The 21,386-nt window shown below is 32.8% G+C and overlaps 2 protein-coding genes across 2 annotated transcripts; both read right to left on the bottom strand.

Annotated features, from left to right (window-relative positions):
- Positions 1–75: 75 nt before the first annotated feature.
- LOC149905334 (pfs47 receptor-like) lies at positions 76–10,254 on the bottom strand. The gene is made up of 5 exons (XM_090106266.1): positions 9,795–10,254; positions 2,995–3,120; positions 1,869–2,083; positions 1,261–1,410; positions 76–228 (listed from the first exon to the last, which is right to left on the bottom strand). The coding sequence occupies exons 1-5, from the start codon at positions 9,802–9,804 to the stop codon at positions 142–144; spliced, it is 588 nt and encodes a 195-aa protein (XP_089962392.1). The 5' UTR covers positions 9,805–10,254; the 3' UTR covers positions 76–141.
- Positions 10,255–15,288: 5,034 nt separating this feature from the next.
- On the bottom strand, positions 15,289–18,565 carry LOC149905333 (myrosinase 1-like). Its single transcript, XM_090106364.1, has 6 exons — positions 18,317–18,565; positions 18,094–18,224; positions 17,351–18,015; positions 16,967–17,269; positions 15,955–16,193; positions 15,289–15,583 (listed from the first exon to the last, which is right to left on the bottom strand). Exons 1-6 carry the CDS (start codon positions 18,337–18,339, stop codon positions 15,421–15,423), a joined length of 1,524 nt encoding a protein of 507 aa, XP_089962490.1. The 5' UTR covers positions 18,340–18,565; the 3' UTR covers positions 15,289–15,420.
- Between the last annotated feature and the right edge of the window lie 2,821 nt (positions 18,566–21,386).

Below are 21,386 nucleotides of genomic sequence, written 5' to 3'. Positions count from 1 at the left end.
GCTTTCTATATCCAGCTAAGGAAATATCTCCTCGTTTAATTTAAAGTTATATATGATATTAAAAATGTTATATTTTTAAAAACAAAGAAAGTTATTCAAAGTAAATGATAATGTATTAAAAATAAATGTAAACAAAGTTTTTTAAACTTCACAAAGAATTTCGTAACGCTTGTACGCGACCTCTGACCCTCCGAATGAGATGTAACAACATTTGTGGCTAGGGTGTACCTGAAATGAAATAGATTGATTCAGAATTAATAAAATTTTCAGTAGATACTACATTCCCTTAGCAGCAAGGAACATTATTATCGAGGAGCAATTTTCTATAGAATTCTTCTCAAACCATTAAATAAATGGCTCTATTTTTCGTTGGAAAAATGGCAAATCTTAACAGCATTTACTTATATTTTTACATACGAAAATTAAATCACAAAGTAGGCGGTTTAAGGAAACTCACAAAAATGTTGAAATCTCTAAAAAGAAAATTTTATTAACAAATTAATAAATTTTAAATATTAAATAATATAATATATATTAAAAAATTAGTTAATAAAATGTTCTTTATTTATACTATATTTTACTATCAATATATTTAATACTACCTATCTTTATGTATATTAAGTAATTCTACTTAAAACGGTTGTTTACAAAAAGACCTCATGCTGAGGCTCACAAGAAGGCAGCAGTCTTACTGAGAAAAGTATCTTTGAAATGAATAAATTATACAGAAAAAATATTTGTTTATGTATCCTTCAAAGTCATACTTGTGCTGTTGTGAACATAATTAACAACCCGTGTAACCAAAACCAATAGAAAGTTTGTGTCTAATAAAACATATACCTTTATTACGAACACGAGTAAATTATATCAATTGATATAGCAAATTTTGATTACATTCAATATAATATGTCTTGTTATAACAAGTAATGACGTCAATCTTGTATACACTGAAAGCAACTAAAGAATTCGTCGATTTAGCCCGCGATTTATCATGTTAGATACAAAATATCTTATCATAACACAATGAGTAATGGTAATTATTTATAGTGTTTAAAATTTTTGTACACGTTCGTGTTCGTATATGTCTGTGAGTTCCGAAACCAATTTATATAAAAGTTTTGGATGCAGTTTTCCTTGGAATATAATATTTTGAGTAATTAGTTTCTGATGGAAATTCATCATGTCTTATATGTCTTACATCTAAATCTAAAAAGCAAAATAAAGGACAAAGGTTTTTAAAGTAAGATAAATAACACAAACCTTGCCAGGTGTCATGGATCCTCTATGTTTAACCCTGCCTAAATAAAGGGGCTCTCCTACGTGAGTATTGCCTGCGGGAATGGCGTTTCCTGGGATCTCATCTCTGCTAGTAGGCACCCATTGTACTAAACTTGGATCTGTGCAAAGAATCTGTAAATTAAACAAAGTTTTCATTAAAAACTAAAGTTCATTAAAAATAATCTGCAAGGTGTAATTTGCATCATAGGTAGATACTATAGAAAACAAACATCGTTTCAAAAGTTCATAGAAACTTCATTAATTTGCAAAAAATTGCATCTATGAGATAAAATTTTTAAGACAATACAGCTTAGGCCTTCTCTATCTTTGATTTCGTCTATAAGTATACGTTCAATTTATTAAGTTGATATTTTTATCGATGTTAATCCAAATAGTAGATAACCCATTTTTTTTATAGTGGGGAAATCTTCCAAAGATACCCACGGCCCCCGGGGAAGGAGCCGTGGGTTATGTCGAATTCTTACCGACTAAAACCCCACTGTGTCCCGTCGAGCCGCTTTAATGATGGGGCCGCGGGTATTGGTTAGAATTCTTCCGCGACAAATAGTAGATAACCCTGACAAAATTACCTCAAACTCTTGAACAGCCACTTCCTTTCCAGCGAGTGGTATAAACGCAGCGCCGTGTGTCACAGCCAGTTTTCCTGGTATGAGACCAGCATCGTGATGAACACGGATGGCCCATAGAGGACTGTTATCCCAACCTTCCTTACCGGCCACGAAGGCACGACCCATCAAGGAATATGCTGTTGACCGAGTTGCTGGCACCCAATCTATTGGAGGAGCTGAAAGTTTACGTAGTTAGATATTATACATGAGTTGATTGATTTTATTCAATAAACAATATTTGTTAATATTGAGATGGTAATTTTATTTTAATACTAATGTTGGTAAAATAATTTAAGTTTAATTTTTTCAACCTTTACGTTTTGAATATTGATTAACATTTCTTTCAAATTGATGAACAACTACTCGTTGCGAAATTAGTTTTTGTGGTATTGTAAATGTAGAAAGCTTTTCTGTTCCCGGATAAAAAATAAAATTCGATAACATGAATATGTCACATAACATATTGCAACGTTATCACTGTATGACATCATGTTAATTAAGCCAGTTAACGAGAATATTGTAGCAATAAAATGGGAAACATATGATGTCTCATTTTTGGTCTCGATTAGTTCTTTTAGATAAAGTTATTACATAACGAATAATAATTGATATCACGTCATACTTATCACTATTTTTCCGGGAACATGACTAAATAAATGATACTTCGAACCATTTCACACGCCCATAGTGTCATGTGTATCGTACTAGAGATACTTTTTCAACTAGTATTTAATTATACCTAACTAGCTTTCCGCCCGCGGCTTCGCTCGCTTTGTATAAAACCTAATAAATGATGAAAACTAAAACCTTTCTCGAGAATCGCTCTATCTTTGTAATAAACAGCATCAGAATCCGTTGGGTAGTTTTAAAATTAAATTAAATAAAATTTAAGGCAGGAAAAACAGTGACAGTGACCGTTTTATACTATGTCGTAATAGCCAATTTCACACTCGAAACATCATGTATATACTCTGAAAAGAACGAAGTATTAACCTTGTTTACAAGTATAGGGTTACCTAATCTGTTGTAAATCTGTGATTCCTTTGGCAATAAGATTAGAATTTTGTAGTATATTATAGGCACCTACCGTCAACAATTTCAACAGGGTCTGGCATGATTCCTTCAGGATGCATTGGCGGCATTATGGGAACTGGCTCGAAATCAATATCTGGCATCGGCGGTGGTGGGTAGCCGATGTATGGTCTGTTGTAATCTGTAAGAAAGTACTGTCACATTGAAAATCCCCCTTTTTGAAGTTAATTAAAATTAAACACTTGACCGTAATTTGAAGCTTACTTCATTGAGAAGGCACCTAGCTTTTTCCGCCTATTTTTCCCTCTCTTTCCGTTGTATATATGCTATCTCTCTCGCACACCTCTCCACCAGGTGGCGGGGCGCACGATAATGTCGGGCGCTGGATGTTTTTCATTGGCGTCTAGCTTCCGCCGCGAGAAGGTTGTCTACAAGACTACAACCTTGGTGCTATTAAGTATTAAGTATTGCTTAAAGCAAGTGCTAAAAGTGTTAAAAAGTGTATCCCGTCGGATCGGTACAGTGAGTTATTTTTACATCTATTCTAATAATATTTTACTTAAAAATGAGTAAAAATCTTTAAAGTCAACGGTATAATCGTTGGACTTTATTTAAAATGCTGAGGTTTTTAATGAATCCTTCAGCAATAGTTTATTTTTCAATATGCTTAAATACTTAATAGCATGAATAAAGATATTTAAAATTAACGATACAACCGTTACATTTTACTTGAAATAGTAACTTTTCTTTTGAAATATTTCATTATGCAATATGTACTAATTAATATTTGAATTTTTAATACTGTGAGTAAAGCTATTTTAACGGTGTTACCGTTCGGCTTTACTCGAATCGTTAATATTACTTTTGTGATTATTTGATATTACTAGATATATCAAATACCCTCTCTTGTATATAGATATTTTTAATATTTTATTTCATTTTTAATAATGTGTTTTTATTACAAGGGTACAAGTGAATTTTTCGTGGAAAAATTACAATTAATACTTAGTATGGATATGAGCCAACTCAAAGCTTTACAGGCATACAATCCATTGCTACGACTTTATTAAATTGTCGTTATCGCTAGGAACGGTTCGGAATTCCTATCATAGTTTATAACTAAAAATTATCGAACGAGATGAGTCAGCTCCAAGAAGTCACGACATGTCAGAACATGTTGTGATATTATTTTATAAATCGTACGGGAGTTACCGCTCAACTGAATAATGATGGAATTCGCTCATGTATAGTAGATACGTACCATGAATGTTCCACACATTCAAAACTATCCGTAGTCTATACGTGTCCTTTTATGAGTATTATTCTGATCCGTTTTTATGTGAAAATAGACATATTACACACGGCTAATTTGATTGAAAATTACGTTTCCTATGTTCAAATGATGCAATTTTTTTTGTTAAAACGAGTAAGTACCAAAATTTTACAATTAAATTCTTTGGTTTACTGAACTTGTGCTGAAAGGGTTATCGTATAATAATTATCGAGATATCTTAATATAAATTAGATTTAGATACACTTATTTCAAAGGATTTACAATTCACTTCTAACGTTTTAGAATAATATTATAAACTTGTACACCTTGACAAAAAGTAAAAAATTGCGGGTGAGTGGAGATTATTTTGTGCAATTAAATATAACGTCCTACGACGGTATGGTTGCGTTCGTAAGGAATGTTAACGGATATAAAGCAACTAAATGTTACATCGATTGCATGAACAAAAATAAATATGAATCGAAGTTCATTTTAAAATTTAGTGAATTGATTTGAATTATGAATTTATTAAATGTCGCTAACATTGGAAAATAAGTTAAAGGACCTTGTTAATTGCTATATTATTTAAATGATTATTTACTGCTATTTTTATATTAGCACTAAGGTGTATTCTTGCTCGAAGCAGAATACATAAATGTGGCCACTACTCCTCGCAGGGGTTAGCCAGGTCAAATTCACCCTCGCAGGGTGTCTCTTAAGCATTTTTTGGCAGGCCCTACTTATTTCTAGTTACAAACATCCCTCGCGCAGCTGTCGCTCGCAGGGAAATGGTGCAAATATATATCGGCCCTCGCGGGGCTTTGATTACAATCGTCCCTCACGGAAAAGATGGTGCGAATATATATCAGCCCTCGCGGGGCTTTGATTACAACCGTCCCTCATGGAGAAATGGTGCAAATATATATCAGCCCTCGCGGGGCTTTGATTACAACAGTACCTCACGGAGACATGGTGCAAATATATATCAGCCTTCGCGGGGCTTTGATAACAACCGTCCCCACGGGGAAATGGTGCAAATATATATCAGCCCTCGCGGGGCTTTAATGGCGATTGGTGCAAATGTACAAAGGATTGATCATTAAAATGATCATAGATATTTGCTTTTGTCAACGAGGACCCACGAAAGAAGTTTTGGATATGACCGTATCGGATCTTCACTCTTCTAAGATAGGTAGAAAAAGGTTTTGAAATCTACTTCACAGTGGGCAGTATAGTAAATGACCTAATAAATACAATAAAGGTTAGATACGTCAAATAATGGGCGCATGAAATTGATACTTCGTATCCTAAAAGTTTACGCTTCAGGAATCAGGAAACCACCATTGGTTTACCAATTATGGAAATTGGAATTGAACAAATTGTATTTACCAATGCAAAGCCTAATCACAACAAAGGAAGGCGAGTCGGATCAAATATCATCTCGCAGATGATTTGTGGCGGTGGTTTCGAGGATTGTCACCAAGCCTTGTGTCAACGGTATGTTTGGTATCGTAATTAAATGGCACTAGCCGACCAATTTTCATATACAAACATCGGAAGAGATTTTTTAATCGCAAAGCGATTGAATGTAACAAATGACGATTGATTACGTATAGTTGACCTCTCATAGGCCTATTTTAGTTGCCCGGTCTTGTAGGCAATTTATTTGACTCGTTTTTCAACCCAGTTGACCTCATTATTGCACCCATGAGATTTTTCTTCGGGGCTCAAACAATAAATCGCTGAGGGATTAGGATAATCGTTTGTTAGACAAGTTTTTTGTCATCCCACCAGGATTATTATATTGTATAATAAAGTTATATACAACTATTAACGTAAAACGTTTAAGTACTCAACGAATGCTGATAATACTGACTGTTGAGTTACATAGGATAGAGGATAAATAACGGAAAGTCAATCTTTCCAAACAAAAGCCTCTTATTATTAGATATTACTTGGAACCCCTACCCTTAACGAGAAAGCTCTGCCAAATGACTTCTCATTTCTTTGCTTTGAGGGGGGGGGGCAATAAATGAAATGTACAGGCTACACGGCTTTTAAAATATAAGTCTGGTAAGCGAACTAAACTTTGCTGGTTTAGTTCTTGCTATATCGCTATCCGTGCCTGCTTCTCGTGTTTACGGGTGAATAAAGTTTATTAATAGTCATAAATGCAATGCTATTCAGAGGATATACTGCATTTAAAACATGACAAAGTCTGGTAAGCGAACTAAACTTTGCTAGTTTAGTTCTTGCTATATCGCTGTCCGTGGCTGCCTCGCGTGTTTACGGATGAATAAAGTAATGTCCTGTCTTCGCATCCACAGCTAACTGTCCTATACTGTCATAATCTTAACACAGATTAATTCGACATAGCTCCCCACGAGCTCAGTTCTTCATTTTTGCACTCGCACAACTGTGGACAACACAAGAGCAATGCCTCCATTGGTAGCAGTTACAATCAAGGGATAACTAACCTTAGGCTAGCCATATTACGGATGTTGGAACAACCGACTATATTCAGGGCAATTTTCTTTGTTCAGTGTAACGTTTAGACTGTCGTAGCATTCCTACGGAACAAAGATGGGATCAGATCTGCATCCTTAATGCAGTTAATCGAAAGGAGATACTTTCAGACGACGATAGTATTCAAAACCCACCATATTCCTTAACATAATAATGCATAGTTAAGCTTATAATCTCTCTTGCCATTATCCTGCAGCAGAATTCCTTGGCGATAATTTATCCTCGTTAGAACGAGCGAGGGTTGTTACGATAATATGAGAAATCCTAGTCAGTTAGAGACCTGAACGACGCGATAGAGTACCGCTATTTCAGTAGTAGTAACACCTAGAAGGGTGAAGGTATTCTGGAAAGCGGAACTGAAGGCCCGGTCAGCAGCATCAGCCACCTAATAGACAGTGTTCAGTGCTGCACCACTATAATCTGCAAAATGACTCTGACGGTATGAAAATGTGGAGTACATTTTCAAAATATCAAATGATATAGTTGGAATAAAAATCCTATTTGCCTCCGTCTATCCAAAAGACCTACGGAGTAGCTAGTAGTAGTTGGTTGAATTAGAATAAAGTAACTATAGTTAAAATCCTTTGTTACTGACTGGATAAATTTGGCTCTTTTCCTATCTGACGTTCATATAGCTGTTGACTGCCTAGTGTTGTGCACAAACACTATTATTATAAACTAGCGGTCCGCCCCGGCTTCGCTCGTGGTACTTACGTTTTCTCTACATAAAAACCATCCTCGTACTTCAAAGAATTATCGAAATCGGTTCAGCCGTTCTCGAGTTATGCGCTTACCAACACATTTTGCGATTCATTTTTATATATAAAGAAGATAAGTCACGTTATGTAGTCCCGAGGCTTTCGGTATATAAGTTCTGATGTAAATCATAATTATATCTTAAAACCGAATTGATTAAAAGTAACGTACTTGGCTGTAGTAATTGCAGTTTTGGGACACAGATAAGCTCCTTATCATTTTAGTCTCTTAAGTTCAGTATATTTGATTCCAGTACAGAGTTTATGACCTATCAGTTTTAAATAAATAATTCATGCATTGTACTGAAAGTACTAGCCATGTTTAGATTATGATTGGTGGCGTTGGCTCTAAACATTAATAGATACCGCACGGTTTGGTTGGATGTTAAAAATCTGTATTATAATTAAAACCGTTTACCTGTTTTGATATTTTATTGCCTTATTCAAGGGGTGACCTTCTAAATTTATTTCTGACCCCAAAAGTAAGGACCAAGTTCTCTTCTTGTCCGCTTGTAGCAGGTTGGGTTAAAACTGTGTGAGTTGAGACAGGTGGTAATTCTATGTTAAGATGATTCAATTGTGCTTCTACAGAGTTCTAATTGAATAAATAAAGGTTTGAGTTTGAGGTATTTTTGCCTCGTCGGGATCAGCTGTTGCTTCATTTTGTAAGTAACATCTAAATGCGTAATTGAAAGTCGTTACTGGCGCTTTCGCAGATTTACGCTAAAGATAGTGAAAATTGTAGTAACTTTAACTTTTCAAGCCCAAAAGGTTAACTAAGGTACGCTTGAACCAATCTCATAAGTTCTAATACTTTTAATCATTATGATTAACTTTTTGGTTCTTATTTGATTAACTTTTCATCTGGGATTGTTAATATATTACTTATATAATATAAAAATTTGTGTGATTTATTGGTAGGTATACTATCTGCACACCTTACTCTTTCAAATAAAGAAATAAGTAATTACTTATGTATTCAAATTCACATTGGCGTCCATATATTGTACACCAGGTGGGTAACAAACAGGTCTCAATGAAGTAAGCTTCAAATTACGGTCAAGTGTTTAATAGCTGTGTTTTACCTGAAAATAAAACACATATTAAATACTTACCTATATTTGAAGCTTACACTTAACGTCCACCTGTTGTGGATTTCGACTCAATGAAAAACATCCAGCGCCCGACATTATCGTGCGCCCCGCCACCTGGTGGAGAGGTGTGCGAGAGAGATAGCATATATACAACGGAAAGAGAGGGAAAAATAGGCGGAAAAAGCTAGGTGCCTTCTCAATGAAGTAAGCTTCAAATATAGGTAAGTATTTAATATGTGTTTTATTTTCAGGTAAAACACAGCTATTGGTGTAAATTATAGATACATAGAAATGCCACACAGAATTAATTATCTGTGAAAGTATGTCATTAACTTATCTATACTATTTACGATTATCAACTATCGCCAGAATTTTTAATGTTGCAAATAGAATTGATACCATCTAATATTCATACGAATATGAAAAATGAGCCGACGAACATGAGCCGACGATGAGAAAATTTTCCCTACACGTTATTGGATTTCAGTATTTAGAAACTTTATTGTTGTTTCGGCTTTAAATTGAATGCCCTGTGGAATAAAACTCAACACTTTAAAATCGCTGTTTGGTTTTAATCGCGCTACAAAATTCATATTTTGGCAAGGATTATACCGAGGTAGAGACATTAATGTTTTACGGACTCATTCAGTAACTTAGCATAGAACTTTCTGGAACAACGTCTCCAAAGAGATCTCGTTCAATTTACATAAAAGTGTTTTACATAAAGTTTACTGTGATATTATCTTATTTTGGGTTTTGTTTGTACATTTTTAATGTATTAATCATAATGATTTATTAGATGAAATTGAAATTGAGTTTTCTTCATAGAAACAATATTGTATACATTATAAATTCGAAAAATTTCGTCTACCACTATCACATTCAAACTTCAGAGACTATCTTGTATGATGTTCTTGAATTTTCTATATGACTACGTTTCATGAAAGTCACATCTAACAAAACTCAAATATCCAGAGCATGAGACAAATATAACTGGATACAATCTCGCGGAACATATTGCATTTATAATAATATTTCAATTCGAAGCAGATGAGCAGACGCACACATTTTCAGAATAGTTAGTAATTTTTGTTGTAACACCGATTGTTTTGAAGTCAGTTGTAAGCCAAAACATTTGTAATGTTAAATAGTTATGTAGTTAAATTCATCGTATGAATTTTAAGAAATAAAAAATGAAGAAACTTACCGTACGACATTTTAATAGACTTTGTATCCTCACTCAGATAGGGATATGATACTTAAATACTGTTAAATGTTTCTTATCTAGCAAACGACTCTTCCATGTAGTGTTACACTGATTAATATTTTATATCTCAATCAGTCTGTTTATCATCACCATTTCGGGTAATAGATTAGATTAAGTATTATCGAATGTATCCAAAGTATATTTTCACTTTTTTAAACCAAATAGTTGATAGCAATAAATAATGAAATAGTTCAAAGGAATGTTTCTTACGTTCAATTTAAATCCCATTACCATCTCGGTAAAGGAAAACAATTTACCGATTGAAAAGACACAGGAAACATTCAATTTGTAACATCCTTATTTATACACGTAATAAAAAAATAAAGGCGAGAAATAAAACGCTTTAAATACACGCTTGAGTAAATCTCTTATTGGTGGAAATTAATAGGTGAGCGTGTTTCGCATTGCATCGTGAATTGAACTGAAAACTGATGCAATATTGTATGTAACATGATTGTACTAGACCACTCAGTATCTTACTGGTTTTTCAATATAAGTAATTTAAGTATATACTTACAAATGAAGATGATGATCTAATGAAGAAATGGGAGGACTTTTTTTACTGTAGATAGGGAACTAAGGATGCATGTTTCAGTCCTTTGCGATTCGAATGATGAGAAAATGGTAATCGTATGGTACCAACCTACTAACCATATGTTATAGGTATTCCATATTCATTTTTTCTTTATTTCCTTAACAAGGCTAAAAATAAAATACGTTTTCTCTTGTATAACCTAGTTTCCACCCACACCTGAAAATTATACGAAGGTGGCGTGTCTGAAGAAATTGAAACTTTTACTAGCATGATTTATCTTCGCTTAGGAAAGTATTCACAAGTTCTATTTTTTCAGTATTTCTTTATACCCATTAGATAGAGAGTAAATTAACATTATACAGGATTTCTCTTATAACCTAAATACGTTTATGATTTAACGGAATTAAATATTAGCTGAATACACGAATAACAATGAAAAATTACAAAATGCGTTACCACATACAAATTTAAAAAAAACTCTTATTTTTTAAATTTTGGTTTTTCGTCAATCAAAAAGCACCCTCATACACCCTTTTTGTATTCGCGATCTACAATCTTTTCATAATTTAACATGAATATTTCTCAATTATTTTCGCAAATTACCGGGATCATTTTCAGAGCTGTCAGGGACAGAACTCCGCAGCTTAAATAATATCGTTGGTTCAATGCTATTATATTGACTGTTTGAGGCCGTGGTTTGATCACGGTTCACTTTCCTATCTACTGATTATTATTATCATTAATGACTATTTCGAAATACTTAGATAAATAATTACTGGCTGATGATGAAATTAAGCTATTATTATTTTTATTAGCATTTAAGCTATTCCCTAGTATTACACCAGCGAATTTATTTTTTAAATTTAGGTAAAGATTTCTGTCAATATTCATTAAAACGTGATTAAAACCATAATTTAAAAAATACATACGAACTGTGGGCCAAGATAACCTCTTTGTGGAGCCCAGGAACAGATAGAAGACGTCGCGGCAGGCCGTAGAAGAGATGGCGAGATGAACTTCACCAATTTAAAAATGACTGGTTTTCATTAGGACAAGACCGCGATTCATGGAGGCGACTTGGAGAGGCCTTTGCTCAGCATTGGGACACGACAGGCTGATACAATACCTACAGCAATATAGAAAATGATTATTGGATTTAGAGATTATTTGTGAAAAAATGCTCTCGCGGGATAATAACGTGAACTTGAATTTAGCGGATCCACACGAAAAGTATATTTTTAGTAAATCTGGAGAATATGGTTTAGGTAATCTATTTAAAACGATAAACAATATTATATTATGTAAATTTTTAACCGTCTACTCCGCTGTGGAAATCACCCTGGGATATTTGCAATTGAACAATTACTACGTCAATTAAAGCTATTCCAACATTAATAGTGTTTCACCTACAATTGTAACAAGAGGACAGCAAAGCAAGACTGCGGTAAGCGACCAACCACAAACAGTTACCTCCGGCTAAACAAACTCCTCATATATCACTTCAGTACTAGCTCTTACGTTAACAAGCACTCAACTTTGAATTTCAAATGATATACGTATACTACTTTCATCAATTTTTAAGAAAGACAGTTGATTATTCAATTAAATATTACATATTTTATAGTTTTATGTCTAATTGCATTTAAATTTTATGTATACCTTCCAACACGCTTTTCCAGGAATAAATGTTACTGTGTACATTTAAGATTGATGAAATGCATAGTTAAATGAATAAAGAAAAACTGACGCAATTATTTAAATAAGTAATGTTTTATTTTCAAGTCTAAAGATTTGAAAATAAAACATTATTTAGTTTCGTCCTTTACATAATTATAAATAACTGGCTGTATCCCGCGGTTTCACCCGCATTGCTCCGCTCCTGTTGGTCTTAGCGTGATGATATATGTCCTATAGCCTTCCTCGATAAAAGGGGTATCCAACACCGAAAGAATTTTTGAAATTGAACCAGTAGTTCCTGAGATTAGCGCGTTCAAACAAACAAACAAACTCTTCTGCTTTATAATATTAGTATAGATTATGTAAATGACGAAACTGTATCTTTTTAATGACGCCATGTTTTTAAAAACGACTCACGTAAGCGTTCAGACTTATGTATACAAAATAAAAATATAAGAAACGATATTCAATAACACTATTTCAATAAATGTGCAAATTTTCTTTAATTTCCATATGTTTTATTATGTTATTTACGTAACTCATACGAATACGTGATTATCAAAACATCGAATAAATCATTTCATAGCCAATATATTATTTTATTTAACTCGTTACCTAGCTTCATGGATATTTAACATGATCTAGATAGGTTTTAGGGCGGAACAGTCAATTATTTACTAAACCAATGAAAATTGCATTCGTGCATTTTAAATGTATTAATTAATTAATGAATATATGATTGAATTGAATATTTTGTGGTTTATACTATCATTTATTTATTAAGCTAACTTTTTAATAATAACATACAAATATCACAATGCAACAGATATTATTACTTTCATATTGATAGTTTGCTGGTGACTATATTGGCAAAATCGATTACCTAGTGCGATTTGAAACCCGATCCCATACCCACTTTAAATAACATCCTCAAATACCAAAGTAAATGAAGATTATTTATAAAAGTTTGTTAATTACTCTTGAATGTAATATGTAATGAAGTATTCACTATTCAGGTCAGAAGACTTCGGCATTCACGCTAGCTTACCGTCTATTACTACAGACCATAAAACTTTAGATATTCATCGAACACCTCCGTAGAAGAAAATTCCTCTTAGAGGGCTTATTTCAAACCACGAAAGGTTTATTTTCAGGTTCACTTTAATGTATCTTAATTAATTTCACATTGTGAGGAAATATACGATAATAGGTTATTAATTTATTAAATTCTAGATATTCAATAGTTCATTTTCAATTAAACTGTTTCAATATCGAGTTGGCCGGTAAATAAATATCGTAGGATACATTGTACAAAGTACGGTCTTAAAAATATTTGAGGAAATGTGTATAAAATAATTTATTTCACACATTTCCATGCGATTTTAGGAATTACATACATTTCCTAGAAATTTATTACAATGACGGATTATATACATTTCCGTTAACATATATTATATATAGATAATTAATGATTGAAGCATTTGGTGTACCAAATTGTATACAATTAGTTTATGTACTTTGCCTAAGAAGTGCATTTTCCCCGTGAAAAATATTTATAGTATGAAGATCAATATGAAACTTTTTGATATTATCTAGAAGGTTGCCTGCTATAATATTTTCAAATTCTATATAAGGAAAATAGTGGATGGCAAGGCGAGGTTTGTCTTTTTATACATGAGGAATAAAACTTTTCTCCCTTCATAAAGTGTCAGTAAAGTATCAGCTTAGGTTTATTTTTAACCGACCTTCGTGGTATGAATGATCAACATTCAGCGTAACTAGGTACTCAATTATTTATTGCTTCTTTCATTTTGTCATTCTTACGATAACATGATAATTACTAAATGCGTTTTAAAATGTTTAATGCTTAGCTGTTTAAATAAAATTATATACAAAAAAAATATTTAGTACAATATTCGAAATTTCTTCCTGTGCTTTTAATAGTGATGTTATAACACTCGATGCTCGCTTCTTGAAAATATTGAGTTCTTATATTGCCCACCTTGAATGAAACTATCTTTAAAAGAACATATTAAATGCTCGTATACGATTTTCTCTAATCTTTTCCTGTACTTTTGCCATTTTCTTTCTATTTCCTTTTGTATCGTAAGTGGTTCATAAAAAGGAAGGCGAAATGTAAGAAATGAATAGATATTATATTATTACAATTTTTAATGTTCGCATTACATAGATATTTGATATCCAAATAACAAAACACTCTATTTACGTCTCCTACGTCTATAAGGAAAACGCTACATAGAGTAAGGAAAACGAATTAAAACTACTGATCCAATTTATGTATATCATTTTCTTGCTATCTATGGAAATCATCGGTGGATAAAACATTTTTAATTTACATGATGGATCTGAATTTCTTTACAGTAAGTAGATTTACCAAAAACTTTTCTCAGCACTATTATACCTAGATATAAGCAATTGTCCTGAGAGCAATGCTGTCTAATTTTTAAATATTTTAAAACTATAGCAATTATTAATCAGTGGAAAGTATAAAATTGTTGCAATTTATGAACGAGCTGTAATAACAGACAATTGCATGGCACTACTGGACGTTTCAATGACTCAGGTAACTGTAATGTGCTAATTTTATCATATCATTTTTCACACAGTGACAAACCATCACAATAAAAATAAAATGGTCACAGATTTCACACTGCAATTATGGAACCTATATTCTATAAACAATCATATTATGTATAATAGTTTGAAATACTTATAAGAATGTAAAAAATGATAAAGTGGTGTAAATCTCTAGTAAAACGTTACATCGATTTCAAGAATTAGAAAAAAAAAATGTTTAGGTATTTTGTTTATTGTAGATATGATTAAAATAATTTCTAGTAGTTTAGAACTTCGATGGCTTCTACGATAATCTGCTATATCTACCCAGCACACATAACACACCACAACATTGGTCACAATAATATAATCTTTTTATTGTAAAAACACAGTTTTTATGTGCCTGAATTAGAATATGTGATTCTGTATCTTCGTCCCAGTAAAAGTCACAAAAATAAATATTATATTAAAATAAAATGGGTTTGCTGTTTCAAATAATGGCTTTTCCGGATTATATACTCATGCTTATTTATTATTAAGTATGATGTATTCTTAGATGTATTATTTGTAAATGGCAGCGTGGGCTGACTTCAGAGACTGAGGCGCAATTTGTATGATGAGTAGGGAAAGCATAAATAAAACAACTTATGACAATGAAACAATTTTATATATTTCAATCCTATTTTATGCTATATTTGTAAGGCTCAGTTATAAGGTAAAATTTAATCTCTTCGCTCGATATACTTTTTATCTGTAATAAATACATATTAATAGGTATTAGTGTCCTTCGTCTATTGATATTGGCATAGACAAATCGGGTTCGTAACATATGTCTAGTGTTCCCGTACGAACAATTTCTTTGTACACGTAGGCAGATTTTCTCGCTGTTCGTATCCGATCCGAAGAATTGTAATCAACTTCATATAGGCCGAAACGTTCCCTAAAAATGTTAAAACCATTAAAAGTTTGAAATCTCTGTATTGGTTTGGAAAAAGTACAAATCATTATTCAGAAAAGACAATTCATTTCAGCCTCGAATATGCTTGAAAAACTAAACACTTCACAAGGAAAATGAACGGAATATCCCAAGACAATAATTAATCAAATCAGTCGCAACTCGATGGGTTTACTATAATCCCATGATCCTTCTTCTTTCTTTTCCCAAAATTGTCAAGTTTTGTTAGAGTTAAGAATTAGAAATTAGTTCTTCGTAAATACAAAACACAGAAGATAAAAAGCTTTTTATAAGTTCTTCGTCACTTATACCCATAGAATATATGCATCATAATATTTAGAATCAGAAATACATACGTATAACCCATTTTCCATTCAAAATTATCCATCAAACTCCATGCAGTGTAGGCTCGAATATCAGACCCTTCATCTATAGCATCCAACATGGCAGATAAGTAACCTCTATAATATGTAACACGATCATCATCCACCAGACCAGGCTTTGTTGAGAAACCATTCTCAGTTATGTATATAGGTGGGTTTCCATATTCTTCCCGAATTGTTGTTAGCAAGTTATAAAATCCCCATGGAACGTCCTAGAATAAACTGAGTGTTAGGAACTTTAATACATTAAAAACATTTTTGGCACCAAAATTATGATTTGGATTATACATTATACAATCCAATCTGTTGATATCTAATATATTACTATTACAACATAAGATTAATTATTATTGGCCCGCTTAATTTTGTAACTTTGTTTAATTCTTGTGCCTTGTTTTGATTAAATCTTTCTTAACCTCCTATACGGCTACGAATTATCGTATCTTATGGTACGAGCGTCTTAAGATTTTAAGTCTACTGAATTATTCCATCGTGGTAGGTATATAAGGACTGATAGATATTTAAAGTAAATGGTAACAAAAATAATTTAAATTTAAATGTTATTAAAAATGTTCTTAATTCGAAGGAAGGACGCGAACTTTATCTTTTAATGCAACCGAAACATGAAAGTTCTTATACGTATAAAAAAACTAATTACAATTTAAAAATTTCAATGTCGTTTATGGGTTTTTGGTTCACGAGTGATAACATTTCAATTAGTGAAAGAAATCATACCTAAATAAGCGATAAAAATATATTGAAAATTGAAATAGGTAATATATATTATGTACCTAGTATCTATTAATCAGTCGCTAAAATCGTAACTCGTGTTATAAGAGATTTTAATGCATTGAAATATACCTACCCTTCCTAAAACTACGCTCTATAACAAAACAATTTACAAAAGAAAACTTCAAGAACCAAAATAATTAAATCAAGACTAGATTTAACTGTACAAAGAATCTTGTAATGTTGATGAACTTACATCCACCATACCTCTCCCTTGCCTATCAGTTACCGACACCATACCAACGCCGAGATCATCCATAAAAGATGGCGCCTCATACATGTTTTTCACAGACTCATTTCTATAAACTAATGTTGTGGAATAGTGATTGAGACCAAGAGCATCAGAACTGCCTTTCACAAACTTGATTTCTTCTGGGGAAAATTCAATTAATCTACTCCGGAAAAATCCTTGTTGTTTACTTTTATCGGCAATCTTTTTTTTCATGACTTGTGGATAATCGCCAGTATGTGAGAATATTGGATGTATATGCTGAGCCCACTACAACAGAGAATTTGAAATTAGATATTTATAAAGAAATGTTAAAATTTTAAATAATCAAAAAGTTATTTAACCCCTTACCGTAAATTGATTACTTTCCCACGCTGCTCTATAGTGCTCTTGACTTTCAGGCTCGTACCAAGAAGCGCTGCAAGTGATAAACACCACGCCTTTATATTTGGACCTATATTCCCTGTCATACATGTGATAAGCCGTTGCATGCGCCAGTAGCAAGTTCTTTGTACAAATATATTCAGCTACGCCTTTCACATTTAACATCGGCGCCATATTCGTATCGCCGTATCCTTCATTACAAATTTGGTATGGTTCATTTATTGTTACCCAATACTTAACCCGGTCACCGAATAATTCATACGCAACTCTGGCAAAATCGGCAAACCAATTTATGATATTGGGGTTCGTCCAACCTCCCATCAGTTGGAGTTTTTGTGGCAGTTCCCAATGATATATCGTCACCATCGGTTCGATACCATACTTAAGCAATTCGTTTATTAAATAATTATAATAGTCGACACCGTCTTGATTTATTTTATCTGGAAAGCTCGTTGGAAGAATACGTGTCCAGGAAAGTGAAAAGCGATAGAAATGTACACCTAGCTCTCTCAGCATCTCTACGTCTCTTTTATATAGATGGTAGGAGTCATCAGCGACATCACCATTTGAATGGTCTAAAATTTCATACGGCTGTGTGTGCGTTAAGTGATCCCAAATATTTTCCGTTTTTCCTAAAATTTATGTACTTTAATTATTAAAAAATCTGATTATAATAATAATCAATGTTTCAAAAACTATATCTTTCTTACCACTTTTATTCCATGCTCCTTCAGTTTGGTAAGACGAAGTTGCTGTTCCAAATAGAAAGCCCACAGGAAATGCTCTAACATCACATCCATAGTAATCCTCGGATTGACCATTAATATTATTAACTACAAAGCTGCAAAATATGAAGAATTTTATTATAGATTTCAATATTATATCCTGGATGCTAATACCTATTTAGATTAAAAAAAAAAAACAGTTTCTCACATAAAAATAAATACACGTAGCATTCTTCAAATTTTTCCGCGTGTTTAAAAAATAGTTTTTGTTTTATATTCAGAATCAAAAATATATAAAATCTCTACAAATATGCGATAGAGCGCATAATTTAAAATGTATTTTAATAAAAAAAAAACTATATTTAACTTCCTTATTCGTTTGATTTAATGCGAGACACCTTCTTTTCACAACAAGACACAAATAACTGATACAAAATAAATAAAACATAGCTAATTTTCAGTTCAATTCTCACGCTATTTATTGTCCTTAGAGACAAGTAAGGACAAATTGATCGCATGTGCACTTTATAAAGTAACAAGTTAATATAATTATTATGTTACAAACATAATATAAATATTATAACCTATAATAGACCAGAGTAAATTAACTTGAAACATAATTAATTTAACGTAGAAACCAATGGTAATAGGTAAAGGTCAAATAACGAGTTTTCTCTATTTCTGGCAAAACAAGTCGTGCTTTAAAAAATCTACACCTCTTCTTTTTGAATTTCTTAATCACCTCCAATTTTATTTGAAAACTCCATCTATTCAACATATTTGGTGACAACTTGCCTCTTTATGGCTTATATAAAACTTAGGTTTATTTTCGACGAGGTGTTAATGTTAGTTTGTTCTATCTTTAGCCGGCTAAACTTAAGTGTAACCGCAGGCCCGTGGCTAAAAATGTCGGGGTGGGTAGATTTGGTTACTATAATACATGTAAGGAACAGGGCGAGTGTTTTCTGGCACTTCGCCGGCTGCTGCCGCAGCACGCTCGCTGCGCTCGCTCGGCTCGTGCGGGTCTTAAGAGTTCTAACCTAACCTAACCTAGCCACCAGCTTTCTGCCCTGAGTCGGGGTGGGTAGATTTGGTTACTATAATACATGTAAGGAACAGGGCGAGTGTTTTCTGGCACTGTGCGGGCCCCTCAAGCCCTCCACCGGCCCGGCGCTAACCAAATCTACCCACCCCGACATTTTTAGCCACGGGCCTGCGGTTACACTTAAGTTTAGCCGGCTAAAGATAGAACAAACTAACATTAACACCTCGTCGAAAATAAACCTAAGTTTAGCCGGCTAATCTTAAGTTTATGTTCTCACCTACCTTTAGCCGTGACATATACACTGTAATTTTAATCAGTAAGACATATTATGTAATACGCACTTCACATAATATAGTTCTATTAAATTATCAGATACTTCCATGGTACTTCGCGTGTAACTAGTATAATATACTATAGATATTATCCTTAGAACCAGTTCTATTTTGAATAGGTATTTCCTTATTAGTTCTCAAAAAAATCATCACCCGATAACATAAATGTTCAAATTTTTCAATGGTAGTTATGCAATTTAAATTTGAAAACAGAAAAATATCTAAGTAATTACTTACAATCTACAAATTTATTAATTATTAGGTTCACGAATTCACAAGGTTATGCAGCTTTAATTTCAATGTAGTATTCAAGTATTTTTCTTTATATGATTTTGTTTATTTACATTCTTCTCATACTTTATGGCATAATTTGTATCCAATAATTATTTTATAGCGCGATGTTAATGAATAAAAAATAATAAATAATCAAACTCATCTAATATTTCAAGTCTCTTAAAGTTATTTTTGTACTTTTTAAAGAATACTACTAAGTATGTATTTTGAAGAAAATTCTCAGTAGAAAAATATTTAAAGCAAAACATTCAATTATTTCTATAGATGCTATTGCGTAGCTTTTATCGACTTTGAGCGCGGCGACCGAATGTAAAAATTCCGTAACGAAAAAACCTAACACCCCCACTCCAACTGGCACAGCGCACAGTGGTTCCAAATTCAAGTTTCATGGACACAGGATTCAATGTCGGTCTATCGCGCTGATTTTTTTTTTCAAGACAGATAATTGAACACCTATCAACTTTTTCTAATGGTAAAAATCCCCTAGGCGTATAGTTTTTGAGCAAAAAAATTGTTGAGTTTTTTTTGTATGGAGAAAAATCTTTATTATTTTTTTTCTCGCGTTGCTTTAAATTGCCGAGGCTTAGATTCATATATTAAGTAAGTCCGGATGATATAGTATCCAGAAAAAAATAAAATAGCTGCATCGACTTGCAGCCCCGCGCAGGAATGATCGATAAAAATTTCAATTTTCCTAAGCTCTTTTCTCTTGTATTACCTGCGTTTTGTTGCTCAATACTTGCTTATTCGTACTCCCTACATGACATTTATTAATATTGAGAACATTTCAGCCCACTAGATACGGTAAGTAATTTTTTTATATCTTAAAAATTTTCAAAATCAGTCAATTATAAAATAAGTCCAAGTACAACGTAACCCGTGCCTAGAAAGCAATTAGGTAACAACAACAACCAATCACAGCAGAGAGTCTGGAATGCGGTGTTAGTCCCAGTTAAGTCCAAAAAAAATTGTTGAGTTTTTTTTGTATGGAGAAAAATCTTTATTATTTTTTTTCTCGCGTTGCTTTAAATTGCCGCGGCTTAGATTCATATATTAAGTAAGTCCGGATGATATAGTATCCAGAAAAAAATAAAATAGCTGCATCGACTTGCAGCCCCGCGCAGGAATGATCGATAAAAATTTCAATTTTCCTAAGCTCTTTTCTCTTGTATTACCTGCGTTTTGTTGCTCAATACTTGCTTATTCGTACTCCCTACATGACATTTATTAATATTGAGAACATTTCAGCCCACTAGATACGGTAAGTAATTTTTTTATATCTTAAAAATTTTCAAAATCAGTCAATTATAAAATAAGTCCGAGTACAACGTAACCCGTGCCTAGAAAGCAATTAGGTAACGACAACAACCAATCACAGCAGAGAGTCTGGAATGCGGTGTTAGTCCCAGTTAAGTCCAAAAAAAATTGTTGAGTTTTTTTTGTATGGAGAAAAATCTTTATAATTTTTTCTCTCGCGTTGCTTTAAATTGCCGCGGCTTAGATTCATATATTAAGTAAGTCCGGATGATATAGTATCCAGAAAAAAATAAAATAGCTGCATCGACTTGCAGCCCCGCGCAGGAATGATCGATAAAAATTTCAATTTT

The sequence above is a fragment of the Colias eurytheme genome, chromosome 10, assembly GCF_061535395.1.
Source record: "Colias eurytheme isolate Ceu_HAF_F1 chromosome 10, ilColEury1 Martin Lab GWU primary, whole genome shotgun sequence".
NCBI classification, from domain to species: domain Eukaryota; kingdom Metazoa; phylum Arthropoda; class Insecta; order Lepidoptera; family Pieridae; genus Colias; species Colias eurytheme.
The sequence above is the reverse complement of the archived record's forward strand: the minus strand, read 5'-3'. Positions and strand labels throughout refer to the sequence as shown.

What these genes read in the sequence shown, in the direction of transcription:
- LOC149905333 (XM_090106364.1), bottom strand. Translation starts at nt 18,339, where the DNA reads ATGCTACGTGTATTTATTTTTAT. An exon ending in CTACGTGTATTTATTTTTAT is followed by an intron (nt 18,225 to 18,316) that starts GTGAGAAACTGT and finishes CATATTTTGCAG; the next exon opens with CTTTGTAGTTAATAATATTA. An exon ending in GAATGGAAAATGGGTTATAC is followed by an intron (nt 15,584 to 15,954) that starts GTATGTATTTCT and finishes TAACATTTTTAG; the next exon opens with GGAACGTTTCGGCCTATATG.
- LOC149905334 (XM_090106266.1), bottom strand. An exon ending in CCCTGTTGAAATTGTTGACG is followed by an intron (nt 2,084 to 2,994) that starts GTAGGTGCCTAT and finishes GTAAACTTTCAG; the next exon opens with CTCCTCCAATAGATTGGGTG. An exon ending in TGGCTGTTCAAGAGTTTGAG is followed by an intron (nt 1,411 to 1,868) that starts GTAATTTTGTCA and finishes TTTAATTTACAG; the next exon opens with ATTCTTTGCACAGATCCAAG.